At 41.7% G+C, this 25,917-nt stretch overlaps 1 protein-coding gene across 11 annotated transcripts in view; it reads left to right on the plus strand.

The window, feature by feature from the left end:
* The window catches only part of FOXP1 (forkhead box P1), a 379,323-nt gene that overhangs the window by 293,840 nt on the left and 59,566 nt on the right, over positions 1–25,917 (plus strand). For 8 of the 11 annotated variants that reach the window (XM_033071478.1, XM_033071484.1, XM_033071479.2 and 5 more), the window contains 4 exons: positions 10,063–10,200; positions 11,289–11,378; positions 16,626–16,785; positions 22,843–23,047. In XM_033071478.1, the coding sequence (XP_032927369.1) occupies positions 10,063–10,200; positions 11,289–11,378; positions 16,626–16,785; positions 22,843–23,047 (593 nt within the window). Of the gene's footprint in view, positions 1–2,553; positions 2,638–10,062; positions 10,201–11,288; positions 11,379–16,625; positions 16,786–22,842; positions 23,048–25,917 lie in introns of those variants that run through there. The other 3 variants (XM_033071483.1, XM_033071489.1, XM_033071487.1) reach the window with 2 other exon arrangements.

Genomic DNA, 25,917 nt, shown 5'->3' on the forward strand with positions numbered 1-25,917 from the left:
TCCTTCAAAGCCAGCTTGTCTCCGAGAACAGTGGGAGCTGTGACTTGTCCTTGTGCTGGTGGCCGGGAAGAGCCCCTCGGTAACGCGACACGGTGGTCTCGGTGCGTGTGCCGGCGTTCGGCTCGCTACCATTTCATATTTTTAAATAAAAACAAGTTTGGTGGCAGGAAGTGTGAATCATTCGGGGTGACCAAGATCTGTTTATGAAAACCAAACGGTTGGATTTATTCTAGCAGTGAGTGTTGAGTTGTGAACTACAATAAATCGCTGAAGTTTATTTCTAATAAAAAGTGACTTGCGCACGCTAGTTTGCCATTTCATAAATAAACCGAAATGTTAAAATACTTTTTTTTTCTTAATTTGGATCACAGCTGATTCTCATGCTTGATGCTCCCGGGCCCAATCCTGGAATGCCTTGTGCATGTGCAGTAGCTGTAGTAGGCAAGGAGGCTCTTTACCCTCCTCTCCCTCCGGAGCTGTAAGCACCCTGCCTGCTGAATTATTATTTACCAGCTCGAACCCCTCATAAGCGTGTTTAATGTGCAGAACTTTCAGGCATCTCGCACATCTTTTACACCAAGTTGAAAGGCATTTCTGTTTGCTTCTAAAAGTCACGGCTACAACATATGTGCACATGTGCGTATGTCATTAGAGTGTGCTTCTGTCTGGTGAAGAAATGGCTTTTGTTGATTGTGTATTTATTGTAGTAGCAGCCTAGGAAGTCTCTAAAAGCAGGCTCTGTCCTCTCCTCGCAGCCAGCGGAAAATCTGCTGTCAGAGGGCTTTCAGTGATCTCCTGTGGCTACGTCCAAAAAATTTCATTGATAAGGCTGCAGAGATGAAACCCGAGTCCTGCCTGAACAGAGAAGCTGCCTTGGCCTAGACTGTGATAGAGCTGAACTGCAAACTGATTGGTCTGACACTTTATAATCAAAGTTGATTTATTGTTCATTAGTAGTGCATTAGCCCTTTCAGGCAAGACAGTTATTTGTGTAGTGGCCTGTCAAACAAAAGACCGCTAGCACCTGTCATTTCTAAACCATGAGATAAGCAAGCAGATATTAAGATAATGCAAATAGGAATACAGTGGAATGAGGTAAAGTTCTGGCAATTTCTCTGTAAGAAATATTGTTTTATTTAACGTGCTCGTGCTTAGCAAATAGAGGAACTGGATTATAGAGTGGAGGGGTTCCCCTGCTCCAGGACCGTCAGGAGGAGAAGGCGCTGGGAATGAGCGGCGCGTCCGTGGCGTGTGGTCACAGAGCACTCGGAGGTGAGGAGGTAGCTGGGGCAGATAATGAATTGGGGAAAGCCAGTCACTGACACAGAAAGAAGATGTAAATGCTGTTTTGTAGCCTTAATTTAATTTTGTTTGATTTTGGTTTTAGTGCGGGAGCAAGACTGAGGCACTTTTTGTGCTTTTTTCCCTGACTCCTTCCTCCTCTTCCCAATGGACAGATGTCATGAAAGGATGCTCTTACTGGCAGGGGTTAATTATATGAAAACTTGATGACATCACAGCAGAGCTGTGAGAATGTCAAAATACATCTGCTGCCATATTCAGACATATTGCTCTCCCTCCTCTCCCCCTATATCAGCTCCCCTCCCCTCTCAAAAGGGAATGATCTCATGACATAAAACAGAAAACAACACAAGTGTCAAAAGAAAACAAAATTAGTGAACTTTTGTCTGCCACCATAGAAACGAGGATTAACTTATGTTATTCCAGAGCATGGAATGGAGACTATCTGCATGAGGATATATAGTGTATTGTCTTCTGTGAATTTTCATTTGACAGGGATTTTGGAGGCTGTGATCTTAATTAAATCTCAACTGACTCAAATAATGCATCTAAAGGCATGCAGTGTTGCGTAACCTTGCTGAGTTGGTAAACCATAAATCATCAGAAAGCTTATGATAGGAAGGGCTGCTTTGAAATTTTTTTTGTTTGCTACAGTTGGTTTGTTTTTTTTTCTGAGTCTTGTTTAACATTCACTTTACTGTGCTGTGCCATTGTGCCCTCCCTTTTCTAAGCAGTGTTATTTTTGCTTTAAAAGATAAAAAAAAAGCTCTGAGACATGCTCTGACCAGTCACTCAGCTGAACTAAAGAGAAGTCATAAATACAATGGGATTGACAGGGAAGAAATGAAATCCCTGCGCTGTCTTTGCAGAGCCCTCAGTGCTCAGAGGAAGGTGTGGGTGCCTCACGTTCTTCTGGGGCTGGATGAGCCCTGTGCACGTTTTAGGAGTGTCATTCTTAACCCCAGGCTGAAATTTGTGCTGGGGTGTGGATAGTGAGCAGACCCCACGGTAGATTGTGGCAGTGGGTCACAGATGGATGATTGCCCTGATGGACGGTGGGCTCTGACGTCTGCGCGAGCTGAGTTGGTTTTAGTTGTGTGCAAGGAAGAAAAGGGTTGCAACAGTTGTGTGGAGAAGGATAAAATGGATTTTTAGGCATTGAAAGCGAGGTAGGGCAGTCAGAGCAATTTCTTATGCACCATTTTACCCTGACAGTGCTCAAGCACTGTTGTTGCTTGAGAATGAAGTTGTTTTTAGAATCCTGAAATTATTATTTCAGTGCAAAATGCCTTGGTTTCTGTGTCTGTGATTACATGCACCGGCAGCTGAAGAAAGGTAAGGGGAAAAGGATTTTTGCATTCAAAAGTTTAAGGAGTTTCAATAGCTCCTGTGCTTTTCTGCGCTGTATCTCTTAGTCTTTTCAGAGCTGCTGTAGAAAAACGTGAGCTGGGAGGATACAGCACTTGGATTTACTTTCTGTAAAGGTTTCTCAGTAACAGGATAACTTACTGGTGTTGTTTTTCTCCCCTCTTTGCTAGGGAAAAGCAGTTGCAGGGGTAGTTTTATCAACACCTGCAAAACTAGATTGTGGGAAAGTCCTGACACCATAAGTTAAATTTGTTATTGTTTGGTGAAAGGCTTGGCTAGTTTTAAGCAGTTTGTTTGTTTTATTGAAAGCAGAACTGCATTACTGGAAACTACTTTGCTGTAGTTCAGTTGAAATGTCCTGTCCTGTTTTGTTTTTATAAGGTGCTTACTTGTTCAGCTTCGCTTTCCAGTTAAAAGGAAAGGGGAAAAAAAATCCACCATGTACTCATCTGCAGATTAAAGTGGCCGTGTAGAAATTGGAAGAGAAACAGCACTGGCAAATATCTCTGCCCCAGCCTTTTTTTCTTCTATTTCTTTTTTTTTTTTAAATTCTTTTTAACCTTTCCAGCGCAGTTTTCTGCGCTAGCAGGAGGATCTGTAGTCTGTATGGAAGTTGAATGAATGTTACAGAACCCAGACTGAATATTGAACAAATAAGTGGAATTGCTAATTGTTCTGTGCACTAGTTTCGGGTGGATTTGCCTTCATTGATTAGGTAAGATGCTCTGTTACTTGGGAGGGACAACACCCCCTCCTCCCCAAACTGACAACGGGTTTTAATTTTTAAGCTTTATCTTGCCCTTAAATCTGAAACATCATTGTTCAAATAACTGAGAACAAGGTAAACCAACAACATCAAAAAGGTCGGCTTCTGTGATTTCTCAAGGGCTTGTTATTTTGTACTTTCCAATTCTATTTGATGTCTTGACAAAACAAGACGACACAAGGGAGAATACATTAAATTTTGATTTTCATCTAACCTGTTACAGTAGTGGCAGCTTAATTTCTTTTACTTTTTATCGAAGACGGCTTTTTGCACAATTACTCTAATTGCCACGCCACTTTATGAGAAGGTTTCTTTACGGGTTTCCCATTTGCCTTGATTTTGTGAGGCATTTTTTTGAACGTGCTTTGACCTTTAACACGGCGAGCTGGCTGGTTGGAGTGCGTCTTCATTAGAAGTAAATCAGTGAATGGCAAAATTGTCAAAGAAGCAACTGATGTTTTCTCATTAGAATCTAATTTGCACCGTTGTGCTTAGCTGTGATGTTCAGCTGTAGGTGTCTGCCATAGGTGTGAAAACCTGCACATTTTTAAGCAAATAAAGTTTACAACTGTTATAAAGGCGTCGCTTGGAACCAGAGTGGCAAAGCCAACCTGAGTGTTTAAGCAGAGCTCTGGTTTGTGTGGGAAATAAACAGCATGATTTAACCAGGTGGGGTTTTTTTCAAGAATCATTCGGTTTTTTTTTTCATCTGGCCACCACAATGTACGTCATCTCAAATGCCCCGAGTCTGAAGAGCAGGCATCTGTGGATTTGATTCTTGCAGGAGAAAATAGCCAGGGATGTAAAGAGGGCTCATCCTTCCTAGAAATCTGTTGGGAGTTGCAATTCTTCAAAATCTACCATAAGAAAGAAAAAGAAAAAACCCCTCTGTTTAACACTTCCCTTTCACTCACATGAAATTCTGGGCATGTTAAATGTTGCTGGTTCAATCATGGTCTTTTATTATTTAATTAAGCTCTCCATAATGTATGTATGAATTAATACACAAATGCAAGGAGTCTGACACCATGATCATTCTCAGTATATTAAGGGTGTTTGGGAGAGAGGGTTTCAAGGGGTTTTCAAGGGCTTTAGGGGTATTTTGGACGTTTCTAAGCAGGATTGCTTTTGGTTTATTTGAGGCTTTTTTGGCAGAATATGTTGATCTAACATTTCCTTTCCTAAACTCTGGAAAAAATGCAGGGTGTTTTTCCTCTTTTTTTTTTTCTTTTTAGTTTTAAACTGAATCATTATAAAATCACCACTGTTTGGAACCATGTACAGCAGGTTATATAATTTTTCCTTTTATGCCAGAGAAGGAATCAAAACCGTTAACTTTTTAAAATGTGAAAAATCACGATGGTAATCTCAAGCTTAAAATCTCACTCATCTTATTAAAGGGGTATTTGGATGTGTGTGTATGTTCTACTTTAGTCTCTATTTGACAAATGTTAGATGTAGAAAGGATTTAATTTATGTAAACTTTATATTTTTATGCAAATTAAATGGGTATTTATTATAGCAGAAACAATTATCCTGGCACTTAGTGAGAAACCTGGTATGCATGAGAAGTGGAAGATAAGATCAGATGTTTCATTCTGTAAACAAATACGAAAATATTCCCGTTTTTCCTCAGCTAGAAGAGAATACAGAAGACGGCAGACATCCTGGCATGCCAGGGAATGTCAGCATAGCCCATCCTTCTGCTTTCTGTGGGTCAGGAGGAGATCTTCACTCCTGATAAAATACAATAAACAAAATTATAATAATAAAATGCTAATTTAATTTTAAGGAGGTTCCCCCTCCCCTTATAATAGGGAGTTGTATTGTTACAGAGAGCACAGTTATGCTAATGACTGACTACTTAGCTGATTTTACATTAATATAATAAACATTACCTGTCTTAATGCGCCGTGCTGTATTGTGGCAAAAGAACTAAGTCTAAAAGTGAGCTTCCATTTCGCATAATGAACCAGCACTGCAGTTCCTGCGTGAATAATTCCGACGGTGGCGTTTTTGTGTTGGGATTTTGGAGGATGAAATATTATGTCGGAAATGTTTTAGTGTCAGGATGGAAGCAGGTCCTGCCTGCCTTCAACACTTCTTATTTTGCTGGGCTCTGCTCTGGCTTGTGGCATCGTGCCTCTCTGCTTGCCAGGGTGTCAGTGCTTTATCTTCTCCTGTTTTGCATTGTTTCGCCTGAATTTTTTTTAATATATTTTAAATATATTGCAAATAATATCTTGCTAATAGGACAGCTCAAGTTCATTGTTTGGTTTTGCGTGACCGTAGCTATTTTTACTGTAGTTCAGTATTTTTAACTGTTCCTCAGTGACTTGTTCTTTTCTGTGTTCAGCTGTTTTGCTCCGTTCAACTTTTATCACAAAATCTTTAACCGAAGAATTGCTGTTTGGAAATCCAAGGTGCCTGGCTTACTGAAATCAAGTTCGAACATAGATCGCAGGAGAAAAGGATTTTCTGGCAGAGTTATTCTTTATGAATTAAGGAAATCCTCCCCATCTTCCATGCATGCCTGCTAACAGTTAACAGAACCACAGCCGTATCCAGCATCGGAGGCACCGGGTGTGAAAATGGCATTCTTTCCTTTTTTTTTCTTCTTTTTTCCCTTCATACAAGATTAAACTACTTGAAATTATTTAACTAGTATTTAATTATATTAATATCACCGAAAATGAGGGAATGGAGATGATTAAATAGGGCTAAATCATTTTCATCCCTGTGACCCTTGTCTGGGTTGTGTGGAGGAGTGACAAATGCATCCCTGCTGGAATTTCGTGGGGAAGTTAAAGGGGAGCTTGGCCCAAGTTTGTGGAAGTTTCCCTTGGTCGGTCTTGCCAAAATAGGGCATTTTCAGGGCTTGAAAGGGAAGGGTCTCAGAGGGGACTGTGGGGCCGGGAGGGCTTTGGGGGATGCGGAGGAGCAGAAGCAAAACCCTGGGAGAAACAGTGAGTGAAGACAATTGTGAGTATTAAAGACATTTTTTGCCGTTGATGGTATTAGCATGTCAGCAGGTCCATACTAGCACAACTCCCAAAGCCAAATTGCAGCTGTATTTTTACCTTTGCTGCCAGGTTTACATGCAGCTGGGTATCTACCACACCCTATTGTTATCAGTCAACAATACCAAAAGTAGTTCATTAATCATATCAATAACAACAATCATGTTTCAAGTGCAAAATAGAAATAAACAACTTGAAAGAAAAAATAAAAGATTGATTTCTTCTCTGCATGCTAACTTAACATTCTTTAAATATATCTGCCAGTAGTTTAATTTGAACTTCAACTCCCTGAAGGCACTAAGACAGAATTATTTTAGTTCTTCATAGACTGCCTTCTGTGATTCATTGTTAACTCATAAAACATGCTCATTTTCATGTACTTAAACAGTTAAGTCATTTTTAAAGTTGGTTTGTAATTTTTTTTGGCAACACATTTAAGTTGACATCTGAGAGATAGAAATCTAAAATGAATTTATAGCTCTTGGTTTAGGTTTCACTCACTATCAGACAAAATATCAGAAATAAATATTTTTTATCTAACATAATGTAAAGTATACTGCACAGTATCTAAAATAAAGTTTAGTTTTGACTGAATACACTCAAAAAGGGACCCATAAATATTAGAGAGCTGTAGTTAAGAACTTACATGACTGTTTTAAATACTATTGATTTAAACCACTGGCTAGATTTTATGAATCAAAGTGTAATTTCCAAGCTTTGGCTATATTTCTCATCACTAAAGCACTCTCTCTTGTGTGCCTTTAGCAGCTTTCCAGACATTCAACACGGGATTAAATGATAGTAGTTACAATGATCAATAGGTTAAGACCGGTACAATCACTCTTACCGCTAATGACCTCGGTAGTAATGGGTAATAAAGTGTGGGCTATAATAGCCTATTGCTGGTGCTGCATGCCCTTTGATTCCTAGTATTACCAGGGACTAGCTACATGGAAAAGTTGGACGTTGGGAGTTAAGAGAGTGGATATATAGGCCATCATTCTTAACTGTTTAAAGTCCCTCAGACCATCCGTGTGTGCCCACGCTCGTCCGGGATGTGTGTTGTAATTTTTAACCAGATAGTTTCTGGTTCATTTGAATTTGTTTGTGCAAGGTTTCCATAAGCTGCTTTCGTGATAAACTAAAGTACAGGCTGTGGCTAAACGTGGCTGTGTTTATAAATGGAAGGCAGCACCTTCTTTAGAAGTGCAGGTGTGGTGTGAAAATGTGGTTTCAGATGGTAAAACGAAGTTGAACACAAACTTGTGCTCTGTGTACTTGTACTCTGTGGCTGTGTGCAGTACATATGTGATTATATTTATTCTTTCTGCTTAAGTGCTTCTGTTCTAGCAAGGAGTGTGCAGCTAAGAGATTTGTTACTGGAAGGTACATGGCCAGTTTTCAAAGACAGGGCCTAATCGGCAGATCTGTCCCAAGATAAACGTGCAGAAAGGCCATGGAAGTGAATGGGAGTTGTCCCTGCCCAGCTGACGGCAGAATGCAGCCCTTTGGATTAATCACCGATGTGTAGGGTTTACAGCACCCCACCCTATTCCTGTCTGTATCCCTGCTTGTCGTCATAAATCTGACTGAAGAGTATTTGTCTTGTCTATCTTCCAAGAAGGGCACAGAAAACATACTTAAACATGCTTCCTCTTCTGTTTGCTTGGTCCAGCTTCAATGAGAAGTAGTACAAACCCCAGGGTAAAGTAAACTTCTTTGGGGATGAGAATAATGAAGGTGAGTCACGCTTCGGGGCGAAGATAGTGACGGCAGGATTTAATTAAATAATTTTCTACTCCCAGAAAAGTTTTGAAAAGACTGTGGATTAAGATACTCTGAATTAATGGGATTACTCGTCCTGATGACTCAGTGTCCTCAGAGCTGGTCCTGCCTGGTGAGGTGATGGCTTTCCCATAGGCACGGGGATGTGGCACCGGCCATGGGAGAATGGCCACTGGTTTTGGTGTTTTGTGGTGTTTGTCTCATAATTAAATCTCCTTTTACCAGCGTTCACTGGACCCCATCAGTGATGTGGGAAGGTGCTGTGCCACAGGAAGGGCTCAGAGGACCTAATGCCACGTGGGCATTAATGAGATGTCAGAGGCATCGAGCCCTTGCTGGGCTGTGCTCAGGGAGATGTTTTGGAGGCAGTGTCTGGCCCTGGCACACGACATGTACACAACAACACGGGGAGATGTGCACTGTACATGTGTCTGACCTTCAGGAACCATTTTTAGTTCATCAAGATTAGTGATGCTGAGAAATCAGGACATCAGTGCATAATGACTGTGAAATTAGGAATGAGAGCTTGCTATGCAAATGACAGGACAAATCATGTGAAAAAGTCAAGATAAACTGCATATTAAGACATTATGTTACATAAAATTAATACTGCATTTCTCTCTTGCTTACTACTACACTGGAGGATTTTTTTTTAAACTCCTTTATCTTCTGATCAGCTATTGTCTGCTGATTTTTTTTTTAAAAGTGGTTCACGGAAAAAGTGCTAAACATATTATTACCTTTTATTGTAATACATGAGATGACAGGAGATCCTTTTTAGCAAAGTATATCCTTTACTGCTTTTAGTTTTGTGCTGTCATGTATTTGATTTAAAACTATAGAAAAGTAAGGTGCTTCAATATTACTGTTAAAACTCATCTGGGTTTTGTCTTTTCTTCTATTGTTTTTTTTTCCTCTTTTTTTCCCCTTCTTTGGGGTGGAGGGTAGAGGGGTGGGTTTCTAGGGAAATAGTCTTCTTGCATTACTGGGACTGACAAAATGGTTCTCATGTAGTCTGCAAATTAAACACAAGTGCAGTGATTATTTTGAATAGCTAAATTACATTCTAGAAAGCTTGCAGAATTCATAGCATTGTCATTAGGTATCCGCTTGAATACAATTTGTGTAACCTTGGCCAAGACAGCCTGTCATTTTAATGTCAGTGTTTTATCTGAACAAGACATCATCCTTTCAGATACAGTGTACAGGTTCCTTGCAAAGATGCCCGTGCAGAAACGTGTTAACAGTTGCAAATATGAAATGCTATCAAGTTCATCACTGTAGCTGTTTGTCACTGAAATGTCATGGAAAGCGGCTTTTAATGGTATCTCACATAATATGAAAGAATTGAAGACATCTGTATGCTGGGTGAATATGGAATGGTAAAGACATCGTGGTAGGGCCTTTCTGTAAAAATTGCATAGGAGTCTAGTGCTGTTATTCACATCACTGAGCCTTCCTTCAATTTTCTGAAAAACCTGTCGTAATAGGGTCTAGATCTCATCAGCGCGGGATATTTGGCTGTTGGATTTCTCTGCAGAAGGCAAGGGCTTTCTGGGAGGGAAAGGACCCAGCCGATGATTTCTTGTAAAAATAAATAAATCTTTACCATATTACTTACTTTAAGGAATTTCCAGCCAATAGTGTTTTGCAAAAGGGGAATTCAGTCACTGGGAAGGTGTGGTCAGTACCTGCGTGCTGGCCGGTGTGGGCTGTAAGGACGCTCACCTTGATGCCAGGAACGGGCTCCCCTGGCACGGGGATGCTGGAGGAGCTGTGGGGATGTGCTCTGATCCTCCTTCTCTCCTCTTGGCCTTTCAGGTTCCAGTGTCGGTGGCTATGATGACACCTCAAGTGATCACTCCCCAGCAAATGCAGCAGATCCTCCAGCAACAAGTGCTAACTCCCCAGCAACTCCAAGTCCTGCTCCAACAGCAGCAGGCACTCATGCTTCAACAGGTAATTGTTTCCTTAACAGCTGCTCAGGTGGCCCCTATGGATGCTGGAGGCTTCACCTCCTGGAGCACCCTTGGGGAAAGAAGCTGCCCAGGTCTCAGGTCTGAACCTTGGAGCAGCCATGCTGTGAGCTGAAATGACTGCTCTTTTGTTTTTAATTCTAGAAATAGCTACTGGAAACAAATCCAGGCAGCAGTGCTAGGAGTGTTTCCAAGATCAGCTAAATAATACAGATGCATATTTAAGTGTCAGGACTTCGGCAGATGTCCCTGTTGCTTTTGCCTGCATCCCTCAGAAGGCTTGGTGTGCCCTGACTAATTGGAATAAACAAGGTAGAAGGGCAATACTTCCCAATTTAGACCTCGTTATTTCCATCTGGAGCCATAAAGGGCTGTGGAAACAGAAGTGGAGAGGTTTGCAAGCCTGTATGATTTCAGCCAACGTATGCTGGGCTGTGTGTCAGTGCTTCTCTCAGCCCGTGGTCCTTTCTCAGCTGGAAGGTGGCCACCAGCAGGCCCTGAGGCTCTGTTGTCACAGGGTTTGGCACTGTGGTGTCCCACAGAGCCCAGGTGGGTGTCAGCATCCACCCAGCCCGACCCTGCCTGCTCCCTCCTGGCTCCCAGGCTCCGTCCTGCCAGTGACCACAGCTCTGCCTGTGCAGAGCACATCTGGGGAGCGGGAGGAGGAGAGTATTTCCCAGGATGTCTATGCATGTATTGAACAACACTTAATACAGTCAAACCCTATCATTTAGAAAGCATGTGTGTTTCACAACAGAGATTCGGCAAGCTCTCTCAGCAAGGGCATTCTGGCTTTGTTGTTACAATCAAAGGTCATTCCTTGCCTTATTTTAATTAGTTTGTGTAGAAAATGGTATGTTTTTCATCAGTTCATTTTGGAGATTACTTTTCAAACGATAATGCCAAGAATAGTCAGTGTGCACTGAATTTATTGTTGAGTTTCAAACTAAAGGTCAGACCATTACAGATAAAAGGATGCTATTTTTCAAATCACAGTTTGTGTGTTACACCAAAAGGGACACTGAATTGGCTCTCCACTTTGTTACTTACCATCTTTCCTTTTCTTTGTAGCAGCAGCTTCAAGAGTTTTATAAGAAACAACAGGAACAGTTGCAGCTTCAACTTTTACAGCAACAACATGCTGGAAAACAGCCTAAAGAGGTACAGACAATACCCATTTTACTTTCAAACCACAGATCCCTGGGGACTGTCTAGTGGCTATTAAACTGTCATTCATCTTATAAATGATTGCACAACTGAACTGACTCTATCGGGCCTCAGCTTTCAGATTTAGAGTTATTGTCCTGTTTTCGCCTGTGTTTTCCTGTGCTTTCCATTTGCTTGCTGCCACATATTTTATAGCAGGGGACCAGGCCTTGCTGTTCGGTATGAGTCCTGGAGCAGGCATCTAGACTTGCATCTTGGGGGAGTGCTTTGGGGAGTTAGTTATGGTGGAGAGGGGAGGGGGCAAGGCAGCTGGCCCAGATTGCTGTTATCCTCTCTGAACAAAGCAAAATGCTGAGAGGTGTTGGGTTTGGGCTTGCACTTTCCAGCCAGAGAGGTTCTGGTTGCACATTCCTCGCAGCATGGGCTGAGCAGGAGGGACCACACTGGAGCAGCATCAGTGGAGACAAGGAGAAGAGGTGGAAGGAGACCTTGCTCTACCATGGTCCATAACTGGAGGGGACAGACCAGGGTAGTTTCCTCCTGTCCTTTAGATACACTTCCTTCCACAACACCCATCAAGCCGAAACTTTGTTCATTGTTTTTGGTGTGCTTAAATGTAATTTTCCTGCAATTACGTTTTAAGGTGCTGAGTCTGCCTCTTAAGTCTGGAGGAGTTTGGGACTTTCCTGTTTAATCTGACATCAGTGCTGCCTTAGGTAGATCCTAGAAAGCTGCCTCTTGGTGAGAGGCACTGGGTGATGTCCAGTGACAGCGGCGGATCTCCTGTCACCTGGCAAGGGGTGTTGCTCAAAGCATGCAGCGATTTCTGTTCCCTATTCCCCTTGAAATTTTGGCAAATCGTGCCACCTGTGCCAAGTTTCAACCCAGGGTGAATTTTTCCAGCTGAGTTATAAACCCCTGAAAACAGGGGGGTTTATAATGGAAACGCTGACACAACCTTAACCATAGCGCGCTTACGGGCGCCACTATAATAAAAAGGGAACAGATTAAAAAGTGTCTAAAATGTAAATCTAAAGGACTAACAGTAATTAAAATGGAAATGGCACAGGGAGGGAAGGCATGTAATTGTGAGATATCACTGTGCAGAATGCTCTCAGCTTTGTTTTGCTGGCTGTTTTTCTAATTCAGTAGGGCTTACTCATCAGTGGCAGTTCAATGCGCGTTAATGACTCTGGGATGCAGGCATCACTCTGGACAAAGAAATGATTATTGTGCGGTCAAAAGAAGTTCAAAGACAAGAAGGGAATTTCAGTTTTTTCCTTAGAGATCCACATTCAAGAGCATATAAATTAAGCCAAATGTTAAAAACCACAGTCTGAAAGCTGACTTCAAAGTCACAACTCTCTAATTAATGAACTGCGAGCTTCAGTTTGGACAAGTCGTGGTTTGATGCGCCCATAAATCAACATGACAGGTCTGTTTCACAGTCTCAGACAGCGCTTGTCATTGAGTCACATCAGATGTAAACACAGCAGAAAAAAGAGGGAATATGAAGGAGGTGCAATTGATCAACAGAATTGGTAAAAACCCACTTTTGAAACGCATTATGCATGATCACAGGAAATGGCGATAGCCTCAAGAGGCTTTCTCCTTCTGCTGTTGCTTTTTTGAATCAGATTTCTAACAGCCTTCAAAAGGGAGAATAAGAATTATGGAGCTTCTCCCCTGTGGCTGGCAGGCAATAACCCCCTGTTGTTATTTTGTGCTTCTTTCTTTTCAAAGGCGTCAAAATTTAGTTTTTTAAAGATCTTTAACTCTATATTTGAAGACAAACAATAAAGGGCTGCCACTGTCATTCTTATCAGTTACCAGGGATTGTATTTTTTCTTTCTGTTGCCACTTCTTATTAACCTCTTATTTGGTCTATTAGACATAGTTTTGAATGCAAGCCTGCATGCTGGGAGAACATGAAAGTTCAGATGAGCTCAGAGGGCAGATAAAGAAATTTGAAGGGGAAAGTTACACAGCAGAATGAACGATAAAAGTTAACTCTTCTAAATTGCTGTTGTCAGACAGGAGAGCATCTCAGACACAAAGATGAGGGCTTGGAGCTTAAAGAAAAAAATACTTTGTGTTAAAAAAGACAAGAAGGGAAGTTAGACAATGTGATGGCATTTCAATATCTAACACACTGATTTACTGTGGTCACACTTCTGATATTACACTAGCGAAAGCAACAATAAGAAAGGACTCCTTCCTGTTTCAAGAAGAGCATTTTAACACGATAGCTGGAAAGAGAACAAGGACCTAACTCTCTTCAGCTTATTCCAGGGGTTTGGGAGGGAGTATTTTTGCTGATGGTTTTAGTGGAGGTCCATTTCAACAATGCATTTCACCCCACAGGTTTGTTCAGCCCAGCTTAAGGAGGTTATTCTTGCTAAATTAGCATGGAAAAGGTGGCCTTGTGTTATTTTATTTCTTCCCCCTCCCTCTGGCACTGAAAACTGGCGGGCAGTGCCGTGGTGGGGGCCGGCGGCTGCCGCGCTAACGAGGGCTGAGCGTGTACCTTGACAGATGGAACAAGCGTATTCATGTACGGCATCCCCCAAGTCATTCTGCCAGTGCCTTGTCCTATTGTGCCCTGGTGAAAGAAGGAAAACACAACAAACCTCCCCAGCCCCGCTGGTGAAAGGGACCCGACCCCCAAGCAGGGCAGCAGGCGAACCCCAGTGAGGTTCTGGGGGTTTCACTCGAGGGCTGCTCGGTGTGAACAGTGACAGCGAGGGGCAGAGGTGCTGGGGGGGATCTCAGCCTTGTTCCTACTCTCCCCTGGAAAATTCAGGGTTGCCCAAAGGCAGGGGGTGCTGGGGACCTGCGCAGCCGCGGCGCTGGACGGAGCGCGCTGTTTCCCGAGCACGGCCGTTTGTCCTCCGGCACTGTGACAGTTTATGTTAGGCAGTAGGGAGTAACCTAAGAAAGGAAAACAGACCTTTGACAGAAGCTTTAGGGAGGGGATCAAAAATGCAAGTTTTATCAGGATATTTCAGCATTTTAACACTGACTACTGACCTGACAACAGGACTGCACCGAGACCTTTTTTGTATGCATTCAATTGTGAGAAGTAAACAAACTGCCTTGTATCCTGTGTTTGGTAACTGGGTGGGGAGCGCAGTTTGGCAACGTGTCTTGCTTTTAAATTCTTTCTTGGACAATGGGCCTTGTATACTTTTATATCCTGGCTTTTCAAAGTAGAGTGTGTTCAAGAGCTTTTCTTAGGATAGCTGAGAAGACAACCAAAAGGGCATCAGTCAATTGATATAAAGGTTTTTTTTAAAAAAACCCATATGCTAACTTTCCACTCTTATGGCAAATAGGTAAAACACAGCTTACTACACCTAATACTAATAATATAAATATATTAATATAAACACATTAAGTATATATATTTTTAAATTAATATTTATGGAGGCAAGCGTTACTTTAACTCAATACAACTGTTGCTGGGGCCTGCATGCATATGGTGCTGTTGCAAATAGTTGCAACAAATGGATGTGTCAGAGCAAGCTGTTGCAAAGAAATGTAAACTCTCCGAGTTTCAGAATATCCAAACACCTATTTGTTTAGATGTGCTCCTGAAGTCCAAGGTTTCCTTTGGAAATAAGATAAACTGAGTTTATAATAAGATTAATGGAATGGCTCACTCTCAGAGTTGTGGGTGTAAAGTCTCAGAATTGATGGGATGTGTTGGTATGAGAAGGTGGAGGCCAGACCCACAGTTGGTGTCTGTCAGTCTGTCTGTCCAGCAGCTCTGGTGGTGCTTTTTCCCTGTGTAACACCAGTAGGGAATGGGGCCAGTGATCCTCTGGCTTGGTGTCAAGGAAGGGTGACAGAGAGCTTGGGATCTGGCTGGGGTTCGTGTGTGAAAGTGCAGTTTGGTAAGAGTTAATTTTCTTTCCATAATTGTTAGCCATAATGTGTATAAGACCTCCACCTTGATATGATTCCTAGCAGATTAGGGATATTAGATAATTTCCTTCTATTTATTGTACTACTGCACTGTATTATCTTTCTATCACTCAGATAATTACTAAGGAAATCTACATTAATTTTTTTTGGCTAGCACAAGGAACTGCTAAACACTGGCATGATGTATTGATGTTTTACACAACAAAAGTTTTCCTCCTGTCATTGTACAATAAATAAAAAGATATTTATCAAAATGCAAAGCCTTTCATGGATTTTAAAGAACAAAGCAAATAAAATACAAGATGAGCATGGAAGCAAAACCTAGAGGCTTCCTTAACTGAACAAAATTAAGGACTCTGAAGCCTCGAGTACTGTACATATTAAACACTCACATTCAAGTAAGATGTTGTTTGCTAAATTATGAATGTGTGTAATTAAAATCTAGTGGCTGTTTCTATGAAAGATTTACAATGTTATTTCATCGTTTGTCATGGCTAATTAACAATATTAGATGAAGTTTTTCTTCTTCAAAGGTCTGATTTTTTCTCATTTATTTATGTCAGAAGTGATAAACAGAGTAGTTAAAAGCTTCTCCGGGTACAGTAGTGAGAAAAGCAACATGTTCTTTTACACCTCGAAGGTTCAAGGTTCACATCCCTGTGGAGTAAAGCAACTCCATCTTCTTTCTAGTGAGAATAATTAAAAATTTCAAAGTGCAGAAGTAGCAGCCTTAAATACAGCACAGAATAATTCCAGTGTAACAGAAAGTATTGTGGGGCTTGATGGATGAAGAAGAGAGTGAGTATAAAATACCATAAATTAAACCAGTCGAATTGCCTTAATAGTTGAGACAACCCTTGAATGAGCAAACAGAGCACAGTGCAGGGTTTCTTGTTACACCTAAGTGTGATGTGATCGTGGGGGTGTGATTCTCATGTTCTGTGCCTCAAAGAATTACCCAGGATTTTCATCAGTGTTTGCTTCACCCACCACTGAAACACAGCCACGTTTGGGGTAAAACATGAGCGCATGGAGCAAGAAATGCTGTATAAATTTGTAATTGGGGTGGCAGCAGGGATTTAGGTTGGGTGAAAGTTAACCCCTGGAGATGGGAATGTGCAAGCCTATGTTAGCTCCAGTATCTAAACATACCTTGGGGTCTTTGCCAGGGGTGGTGGGCTTGCTGGCTTGGCCTTGGTACCGAGTGACTGCCATCAGAAGTTGAAGCAAGTTGAGACAAGGAGCCCTGTAAATCCTCTGCTTTACTCTTGCATTAACAAGCATTTTAATTTTTATTTATTGTGTTTTTTCCAGCCCCAGCAGCAGCAAGTGGCCACGCAGCAGTTGGCCTTCCAGCAGCAGCTCTTACAGATGCAGCAGTTGCAGCAGCAGCACCTCCTGTCTCTGCAGCGTCAGGGGCTGCTGACCATCCAGCCTGGGCAGCCTACTCTGCCTTTGCAACCCCTTGCACAAGGTAGGTGAGGGGTTTGAGGGTGTGCACACTCCAACAGCATTGTCACTTGGTGGGAGAGAGAGAAATAGCTCACAGGCTCCTGAAATAACAAGCACAGAAAGATGCTGATGGGCAGGGTGGGCATTATAAAGGTGTTTTTTGAGAAGGGCGGTGCTGCAGTCTGGGCTGCTCTGACTGGCGGGGTGCAGAGGGCTTGGAGTTCACATGCAGTTTGCACAGCTGCAGCCGGTCTGGCAGACTCAGAGCTGCTGGATGTGCTCATCTGGGCTTGGAATCCTTCACAGGAGGAGTCTTTATCGATTCCTGGTGCTGGCTTCATGGCTAAGGGTGTGTGAGAGCAGCTTTTCCTTTCCCAGATGTGTTGATTGGGCCTTCCTGGTCCCAGCCTGGCCATGAGCTGGCACAGAGCAGCTCTGACCCACAGGCTGGGGAGCTCTGAGTGCCTGTGGCTGCCAGGGAGAGGGGCCACAGCTGCTCTCCACAGCCTTTGTGTCACTGCCTCGGTGCTTCTGTTCCTTCCTCCATACTGAAGCAAATTGGGATTAATTCCATTTAATTCTAATGGTGTTATTGACAATTAGATCCTCCTATGTCTTTATTCAGTCCTGCACTCTGCAAGAAGTTACTGCTTTGCTGAAATCCCAATTTATTTTTTTTTTTTTAAGACATTGATACACTGAAAGCACTACTTAAATCCACAATGCTTTTGACAGTGATTATAACCTAGGGGTTTTAGTCTCTCTTTTCTTTTTTGGCTTAAATTTATTATTTTACTTTTTAAACTGGGTTTGTCTGCAAGCCGTGGGACAGTTTAACAGATTTGCCTGAGCTCTGGCTGCTGTGGTTAAAGCAGACTGTTTGGGTTTGGCATGGCTCATGCATGCATGCCATGGCATCAACCATGATGCTGGTATTTCTGCATAATCCTGCCTTCTCCTTCCCTTGTCCCATAATAAATTTGAACATTCACCTTCATAGCTTGAGTCAGCCCAGGTTGAATGATTTGGGATCTTGAAAGCAGCCTTAGGGCTATTCCTAGTTTCTAAATCATACAGTGAATTTGCATTCAGCTCTGTTCACTTAAATGGAGGGGACAAGATGAAATTGATTCCGTTCTTCACCCTCCTTTTTTATGTGTACATAGCTGCAAAAAAGGAGAGTGGGGTGGCTGGTGAATATTAACTTATATGGATAAACAGAGGCCCAACTGGGGAGTAGAGTCTACTTTGCTGTGTGGCTGACGTGCTTCATTTAGGGTTTTTTTTTACCAGACTCAGGAAGGTATTTGAGTGCTTAACTCCTGTGTTAAGAGGCTGAGCTTTTGGGGACCTGACCCCTGACCCCCCAAGTCTCAGTTCAACTTCCCAGCATCCCAGAACTGGATGTAAAGCAGCTCTGTGCAGGAGTTGGAGGCTGATCCATGGGAAGGTGGTGCCCAGGTGGGAGCTGCAGGATCAGGCTTGGGGCAGTCACCATCGATGCAGAGTGATGGGGAGAAGGTGTAAAATGAGTCCAGGGAAAAAGGGCACTTAGATAAAATGCCATTTGTGCTTGCAAGATGTTGTAACGTGCATTAATTACACCTCAGATTTATTGTTGGAAGCATCCCAGGCTGTTCCCACACACCCACCGGACTCAAGCTTCAACCTTGCTAATTTTTCCCACAGCTCCTATACCATTAAGTTGGCTCAGTAAGGTTCATTGTATAGTCCATCAGTTAAGCTGTCCAAAGGAGGGCAATTGGGCAGTGACAAGACACGCTCATGTGTAATGTGAAAGAAATGAATGTGGTGATGCATGAAGTGTAATCTGTGCGGTAACACATCGGAGACACCAGTAGGTAATTCAGCCGTCGTGGCATTGATTGATATGGTTAGCAGGGAAGTGTAACTATTAGTCCTCGCCCAGGAGCGTATTTAAAACCTGAGGGGTGCTGACTTGCACGCCAGAGACGACACAAACATAAGCAGAGAGGGCTGGTTCTGGCAGGGAAATGAGCTGTGAGCGTTGGGGGCGGCGGGAGCCGCCAGGAAAGAGGGACTGGAGACTTGAGGCGGGTTGCAATCCAGCACGATATTTTATTCCTTTTTATCAGAGAGACGATGGCTTAAAACTGATGTCATTATGAGGTTTAAATCAACTTTCTGCTTGCTTGAACATGGTCACCTGGGTATGGAGGTACAAGGACACAAAGAGGTTGAGCAACTCTGTTTGTCTTTGAGCCGGTGATACCTGGGGTTGGGAAATTGAGTTCCGTGAGCAGTAATCTGTCAACTGTCCCCACAACATACATTTTTTAAACCTGTGCCTACATTTTCTTTCATAATCAAGAGGACTAGTTGTCCTGAAAAATGCAATGAAGAGCCAGGGCTGTAGTTTAAAATAATTGGTAATGGATGCTTCTTACTTTAAAAAAAAAAAAAATTACATCTCTCATGCCCTTTTGTTTTCAGAACAGTTTGCAAGACTGAAACAAATACTGCAAATGTGTGTATAAAAGAAATGAAATCATCCCTCTAGTAAATGTAGCTGTGAATTCAGTTTAAAGCATTTTGCTTTTTTTCTTAAGTATCTGTAATAATAATAAATGTTTCCAAGGAGAGAATGCTACTTCATAAGTGACATTTTTGTTATGTTTTCAGAACTAATAGATTGTTTAAATCTGTATTTTAGTTTCATTCTAGTTTTTAGTGCTCGCCTATTGTCTCAAAGAAAATAGCACATCCTTTAATGTTATATTTGTGTAATCTTTGTTGCTTAGTATTTAGACACTTCTATAATCTAGACTTTACATCTGTGCATAGCAGCAATTTTAAAATAAACCCCATTTCAGCAGAGTTCTGAGCTGCGAGAGTGAGATCTTTAGTATCTTCAAAATGAAACTGCAAATCACACTTCAGATCACCAGCGAGTGAAAATAATAGGACTGAGACATCCGGGTGCCTGATTGCTCCTGGAGATTTGGCACTTTCGGGTCTGGATCCCATTCCTGGTCTGTAGGAAGTTGCAACGATCTCGAGTAATTGCAGCACAGTTCTGGGAATCTGACTGGAAATTTAGCTCTCGCTGTTAGAATGGGACTGTTAAATGGTAAATTACATAATTTATTGCAAGTGGTCATGGATCTATTTGACTTGCTTTTGCCATTTGTTCTATTATTTTATTTAACCATTTTGCTGGATGAGTGATGAGCATACCTTTCAGCTGCTCAGTTTGACAGACTAGTCAGAAATTCTCTCCAGAATTATTCTAAAGGAACTAAATTCAGGGCAGGAGGAGAGAGACTATTTCTAATTTCATTTTATTAATCAGGTGATGTAATCAATTTTTGGCAAGGGCTTGTGTGTCGACATGTATGACATCACAGACAACTCTTTAAATTAATGTCACCCAGCCTAAAATCCTTACTATCTCCAGCATTTTCCCCCACACAACTGGATATATTTTATTTTTCTTTCCATCTGTGGTATAGCTGTTGTTAGTACTAATGGGAATTACACTTGCATGGGAAGTTAGACCAAACACTTTGACTTTTAGAGGCATAAATATCATGTGTATGCCTGTTTTAATGGCTGTAACACTTTCAGGCTTTTCCTTGGGACAAAGCACTGGTAGATCCAGAAGTGACCGGGAGGAGGGGAAAGTGGAGAGCAGAGAGAGGAGAGGGATGATAGCCTGTGTCTAATTAAAAACCTGCAGAAATCCAGATTTGAAAAAAAAAATAAAAGAAAATTTAAAAAGGCCAGTTATTCTTTCCCTATTTGCTTATTCTGGAAAATAAAAATAGGTGTCGGCTCATATGTTCTCATATCAATATGTTATCATCAACAGACAAGTCTATTCACTATTGTTTCAACTGAGTAAACAGTGTGTAAGGGTCAGCCCTGCTCACAGGTAATTGTTAGTGTGCAGACAGTCCTGTCAAGCGTGTTAGCTAAAAATACATCCCACACTGTCACTGTGCAAGGTGTTTGAAAATAATAGCCCCCACACAGCAAAACAGGACACGGGCTTGTGTACTGACCTTTTTCTTTGTTTAATTTGCTCAGAGGTTTAATTCCAGGGGACAAGTAATAATTGAATATGTCTAATAACTAAATGCTCATTTGGGACAAAATCCATCAAAATATAATTGGCATTTGGGGCTGATGAAAGGAAAATGACGTGGCTTTAGAGAAACGGATGTGTCCTACGAATATCTGATCACTTAATGTATAAATTGAAGCCTCTTCCCTAATATATATTAATTGCAGATACTTAAGGATTTCAGCATTTTTTTGTAGTGAACCGTTACCGGAGACCAACTGTTTTTGTTAATGCTACTCTGGGAAAGGCGGGGAAGGTTATTGGTCTGTCGTGCAATAATTTACTCCTCTTTGATATGCAAACGATCCACGGTGAATATAAAAAAATCCTATCAGACTCATTTCACAGTTCTTAACCACTTAGATTCTCTGGAGTCTATCGCCTCATTAGACCAGTGCTCTCCAAAGCTAGCATAATTAAAATCTTTAACAGTTTAGCAAAGTAAAGATGTTTGGCTGATCACGTTGAGATGATTATCTATCCATTGTATTCTAAATGACAAAAATAAATTAAATTTAGACCTTGGCATTTTTTATTATGTGTTTCAAATGAATATAATGCATACTGCCTTTTTTTTTTTATTTCAATACCTTAGGTTGGGTGAGGTACATGCCTGTGTGAGCTGCTGCTGTACACTCAGAAAATGGCAGGTTTCCTTAGGATAGCTCCAGAGCTACAACATGGTGAAACAATGAGCACTCACCCAAACGATGAGCTGGAAGCACACTGATGAGAAACTTCTTTAAAAACACACAGACACTGGTTTATTATTATTATTATTATTTTTTCCCTGAATATTTGAGTGACGTGTCTCTACTGCTAATTTTTTCCCATGGCCTTCTGTGAAAGAGCACTGAAATAGTCTGCAGTGAGAGAAACTTGACTTGTTGGATCATGTCACAAACATCAGCTTTATCCAAAAGCATGATCTCAGCTTGAGCACATGGTTCACCTTCCATTTGGCCCATTGGAGTTTCCAGCTTTCACTTGCATTAATTTGGTGAATGTTGTCTCCCTAACTCTGATGTCCACTTCAGCACATTTTAAAAAAACAAAATTTTTTATTATTATTTTTTCTTGAAGCTTATTTTCTGTTTTCATTTTACTTTTGAATGGCTCATTAGCATCGATCTAAGAAATGACAGTAATAATAGTGTTACTTGTATAGAAAGTTATACAGTTTTTCGGTAGACACATCCATCAATTAAGTGAGCAGTTCGAGAAACCAAAATTAATGAGAAAGATAGGTGTGTTAATGAAATAATCATAGTATAATCAATTTGACTGTTAAAATTTGAAAAGCATTTCAGGAAGACAATATGAATTCATAATTTACGTCTTAAAGTGATTAATAAAAACTGTATTTAATAACAAAGCTATTTGTCATCATTTAAAACTTAAGCACAAAATTAGTCATGTTGTGGTTCATGTTGTCATAATAATAAAGCTGAGTATTTTTTTTTCCTAAGACCTTCCTTGTTTTTAATAACAGGTTAGAAAGTAGTCACTTTCCTGAAAAAAAAAAAAAAATTGTGGAAAAAGAAAGAAATTTAATTTCTTAGCTGAACATAGAGTAGCCACCTTTGCTGTCAGCCTTGCTGTGGGTGTGGGGGGGCATTTTTTGCTCAAGCAGGGACTCTCAAAATGGGTCTTTGGTCTAAAAATTGCAAAAAATTATAATATTTAACATGATGTTTGGTGTGGGTGTTGTGTTGTGTGGATCCCTCTGCCCCACAGCCCAGATTTTGCATTCCATGAGTATTGCAGGTGTCACACCAGAGCGTAGCAGAGTCGTGCAGTGCAGTATTAGCATTTAGTTATTAAAAAAAAAAAAAAAAAAATACATGCGCAAAAACACACACAGGCAAAACTAACACTAGGCTTTGTTTACTGACTCTTTGATTTAATTACTGTTTGAAGACGGCCGAATTAGCTGTTAATTGATTTAATTATCCAATTTGTTTGTTTCAGGCATGATTCCAACAGAACTGCAGCAGCTCTGGAAGGAAGTGACAAGCTCGCACACAGCGGAGGAGGCAGCCAGCAACAACCACAGCAGCCTGGACCTGTCCACCACCTGCGTCTCCTCCTCCGCGCCCTCCAAGACCTCCTTAATCATCAACCCACACGCCTCAACTAATGGACAGCTCTCAGTCCACACTCCTAAACGGGAGAGGTAGGTGCCTGCGGGTTTTGCACCCCGAGCATCGCGGCGCAGCGTCCCTGAGCGATGGCGAAACGCTCGGGAGCGGTGGCCAAGTGCCTTGGCCTCGGTTTTGTCCTCCACGTCTTGCTCTGTCTGGTGTTGGCGTGGCTGAATAGAGTCTCCACTGGGCAGAATATGCTCCTTTTGTTCACATCTTTATGGCTTGTTAATTGGATCAATGCGGGCACAGTTAGCTAATTAGAAGTGCATTGGATAAGCGTATTGGGAAGTGTGAAGAAGCTGAGGGGTTTTTTTGAGTTTTGCATCACATGTGGTGGTGCTCTTGTGTTTTGGGTTTACAGGCTGGAGGTGAGCAAGAAAATCTGTTGGTCAGTACAGTCCCCATTTTTCTACCAAATTTTGGTGCACTTTCTCATCTAACACACTTGCTTTTTTTTACTCTATTACCTGCTTTCACAAGACACATTATGCTTGAGTTTACCACATTTCTCTAAAACAAAGTGGCTTCTTTTTTTTTCCTTCTTGAAGTGCTGATAAAATTAGCTAACTGGTGTTGTTTGGCTTTTAAAAGTGTGAGTTAATTTATACTTGCTCGGCTTGCATTGTTAAAAGAAATGGCTTAAATCAGGGGTTGTCTGTTGACGTGCTTCTCGGCGCGGGCTCTGCTTTATTCCAGAGGATGCTTTATTGCAGGTTTGTTTCTTTACACCCCCAGATTTCACTGAGGCGTGTCTAACAACGTAACTTTTGCTTCTGGGGAGATAGACAGGCCCAGGCGCCGGGGCCGTGGGTGCCAGCACTGGCTGCAGCCTCGGCGTCGCTGCTGGAGGAGGAGGAGGAGGAGGAGGAGGAAGGGTCTCAAGGAGTGGGTACAGTGGGGAGTGCAGTACTCCTTTGCATTCAGGGGAGTCCCTTTGCCCATCCAGAAATGTTACAGCAGACACTAGTGAAAGGTGGATTTTATGGAAACTGATGGCTTTGTCTTTCCATCCTCCTTTCATTCATTAGAAAGAGGATAATGGAATTTTTAAGCCATAGAGTTTGTATTTCTGGTGGTCTGAAAGTAGATTGATAGGGAAGCTATATAAATACCTCTTATATCTTTCTGATATTAAGCATATAGTGCTGCTGGGAATAGATAGATTTTAAAGGAGAGCACACCCACTGTTGGAAGAAGTGCTGTGTGTGTAAGGCATCCTTTATATACCCATTGCAAGGACGTGTGTGGGAACATCAGTGAATATGTTTATAATGCATGTAAGTGCCAAGGACGTGGTTTTCATGAAGACTTACATGGGATACTAAAAAAATTTGATGTTTATTAAACAATTAATTCCCTTTTTGCTGCATGTAGAACTGAACAAGATGGGTTTATGTCTTTTCAATAAATTTTTTATCTATGTTTTTCTTACCGAATATATAAAGTAAAAACCCATGCAGCAAGATGGATCTTCTTTCACTGAATAGAGGCACGTGCTGTGTGCTAATGGCAATCTAAACCAGGAAACAGATCCAGTTCAGTTTGAAATGCAGTGAAAATACAGGAATCTGTTCTGAAGTATGAATTTTCTCTGTGTATAGTGTTGAGCAGACCTGGAAATCCATGTCTGAGTCCTGTAATTGTGGCCTGGAGGCAGTTGGGATCTACAGACAGGGCGATACTCATGCTTCTATTAGTAAAGTTCCAGATTAATTAGGAAGGCATAAACATGCCATGGTATTGTTTGAGATTGTCTTAGGTAAAAGAGTAAATCCTCACTGCTGGAATCAGTACCTGTGTTGTTAAGCTTGCCTTATACTTTTCTTACATAGCTGTTGAATTCTCTGAAATACCGAAATACAAAATAGGTACATTTAGGAATACAAATATGAGAGCTTCAGGCTTTGCTTTGTCCTGCCTCTCTTTGGTACTTGGAGGCTTTATGCCATCCATTTGCTGCAGTGATTGAATTACATGTTTATCCATAAGTAGAGCAGGAGACTACAGGCAGGAGAATGCCTCCTGATGCACTTAAGGGTTTTGTTGCAGTCTCATCAGGCACCGTGGTGCCTGCCTGGTTTTCATGTGACACAGAAACTCCTCTTGGTGAGATATTTTGCACTGGTTTCCTTTCTGAAAGGATATTTATCTACAGGCAGGGAGTTTGGGGTGGGGAGTGAGCAGAGAGGGAGAAGTTGCTGTGCTCTGCCATCACACATATGTTTGAAACCTCTCGGTGAAATTTTAGTGGGTTTGCAAAAGAGAGCACAGGCACAAGCAGGGGTGTAGTAATTCTTTGATTGCAAAGGTTAAGACTAGAAAAAATCGTGAGTCTGGTGGGAGCATGAGTTTGCTCCCACCATTCATTAGAGTGAAATCTATGTGTGTTCTTGTATCCATCTGGTTCAGCACAGCAAATCTAAGGAGTCTTTCAGGGGCAGTCCCTAGCTCAGGCTCAGGTCAGGTGGGGCTGTGGGAAGGGCTCACTAGGGAGGTATCAGCCCTTCCACCTCCCATCACATAAGTCACAGCCTGGGCTGGCCAGGGCAGGTTTTTGACTTGTGGATTTCCCCTCGTTTCTGCACCTTCTGTGCAACTGGCTGTTAACTCTAGTCTGATACAACCAAGAGCTATTTATTTAGATTTAACCAACAATAAAAAGCACATAGTAAAATCTGTAAGTGTCCTAACAGTTAAGCACAGCCATCATAACGACTGCCCAGCAGCCATAAATAATCACATACAGGTAGCATTAACTTTTAGGGTGCGTTGTAAAACTGTTTTCAACCCCTTTCTCTTGGGCTTTTGAGAAGGAGTGGGCTGCAGGAGGCAAGTTGGTTATGTGGGAGTTACTATCATCACTGTCATCTCTGGCACATGTCACTGGGATAGTTCAGGC

The sequence above is a fragment of the Catharus ustulatus genome, chromosome 13 (genome assembly GCF_009819885.2).
Source record: "Catharus ustulatus isolate bCatUst1 chromosome 13, bCatUst1.pri.v2, whole genome shotgun sequence".
In the NCBI taxonomy this organism is placed as follows: domain Eukaryota; kingdom Metazoa; phylum Chordata; class Aves; order Passeriformes; family Turdidae; genus Catharus; species Catharus ustulatus.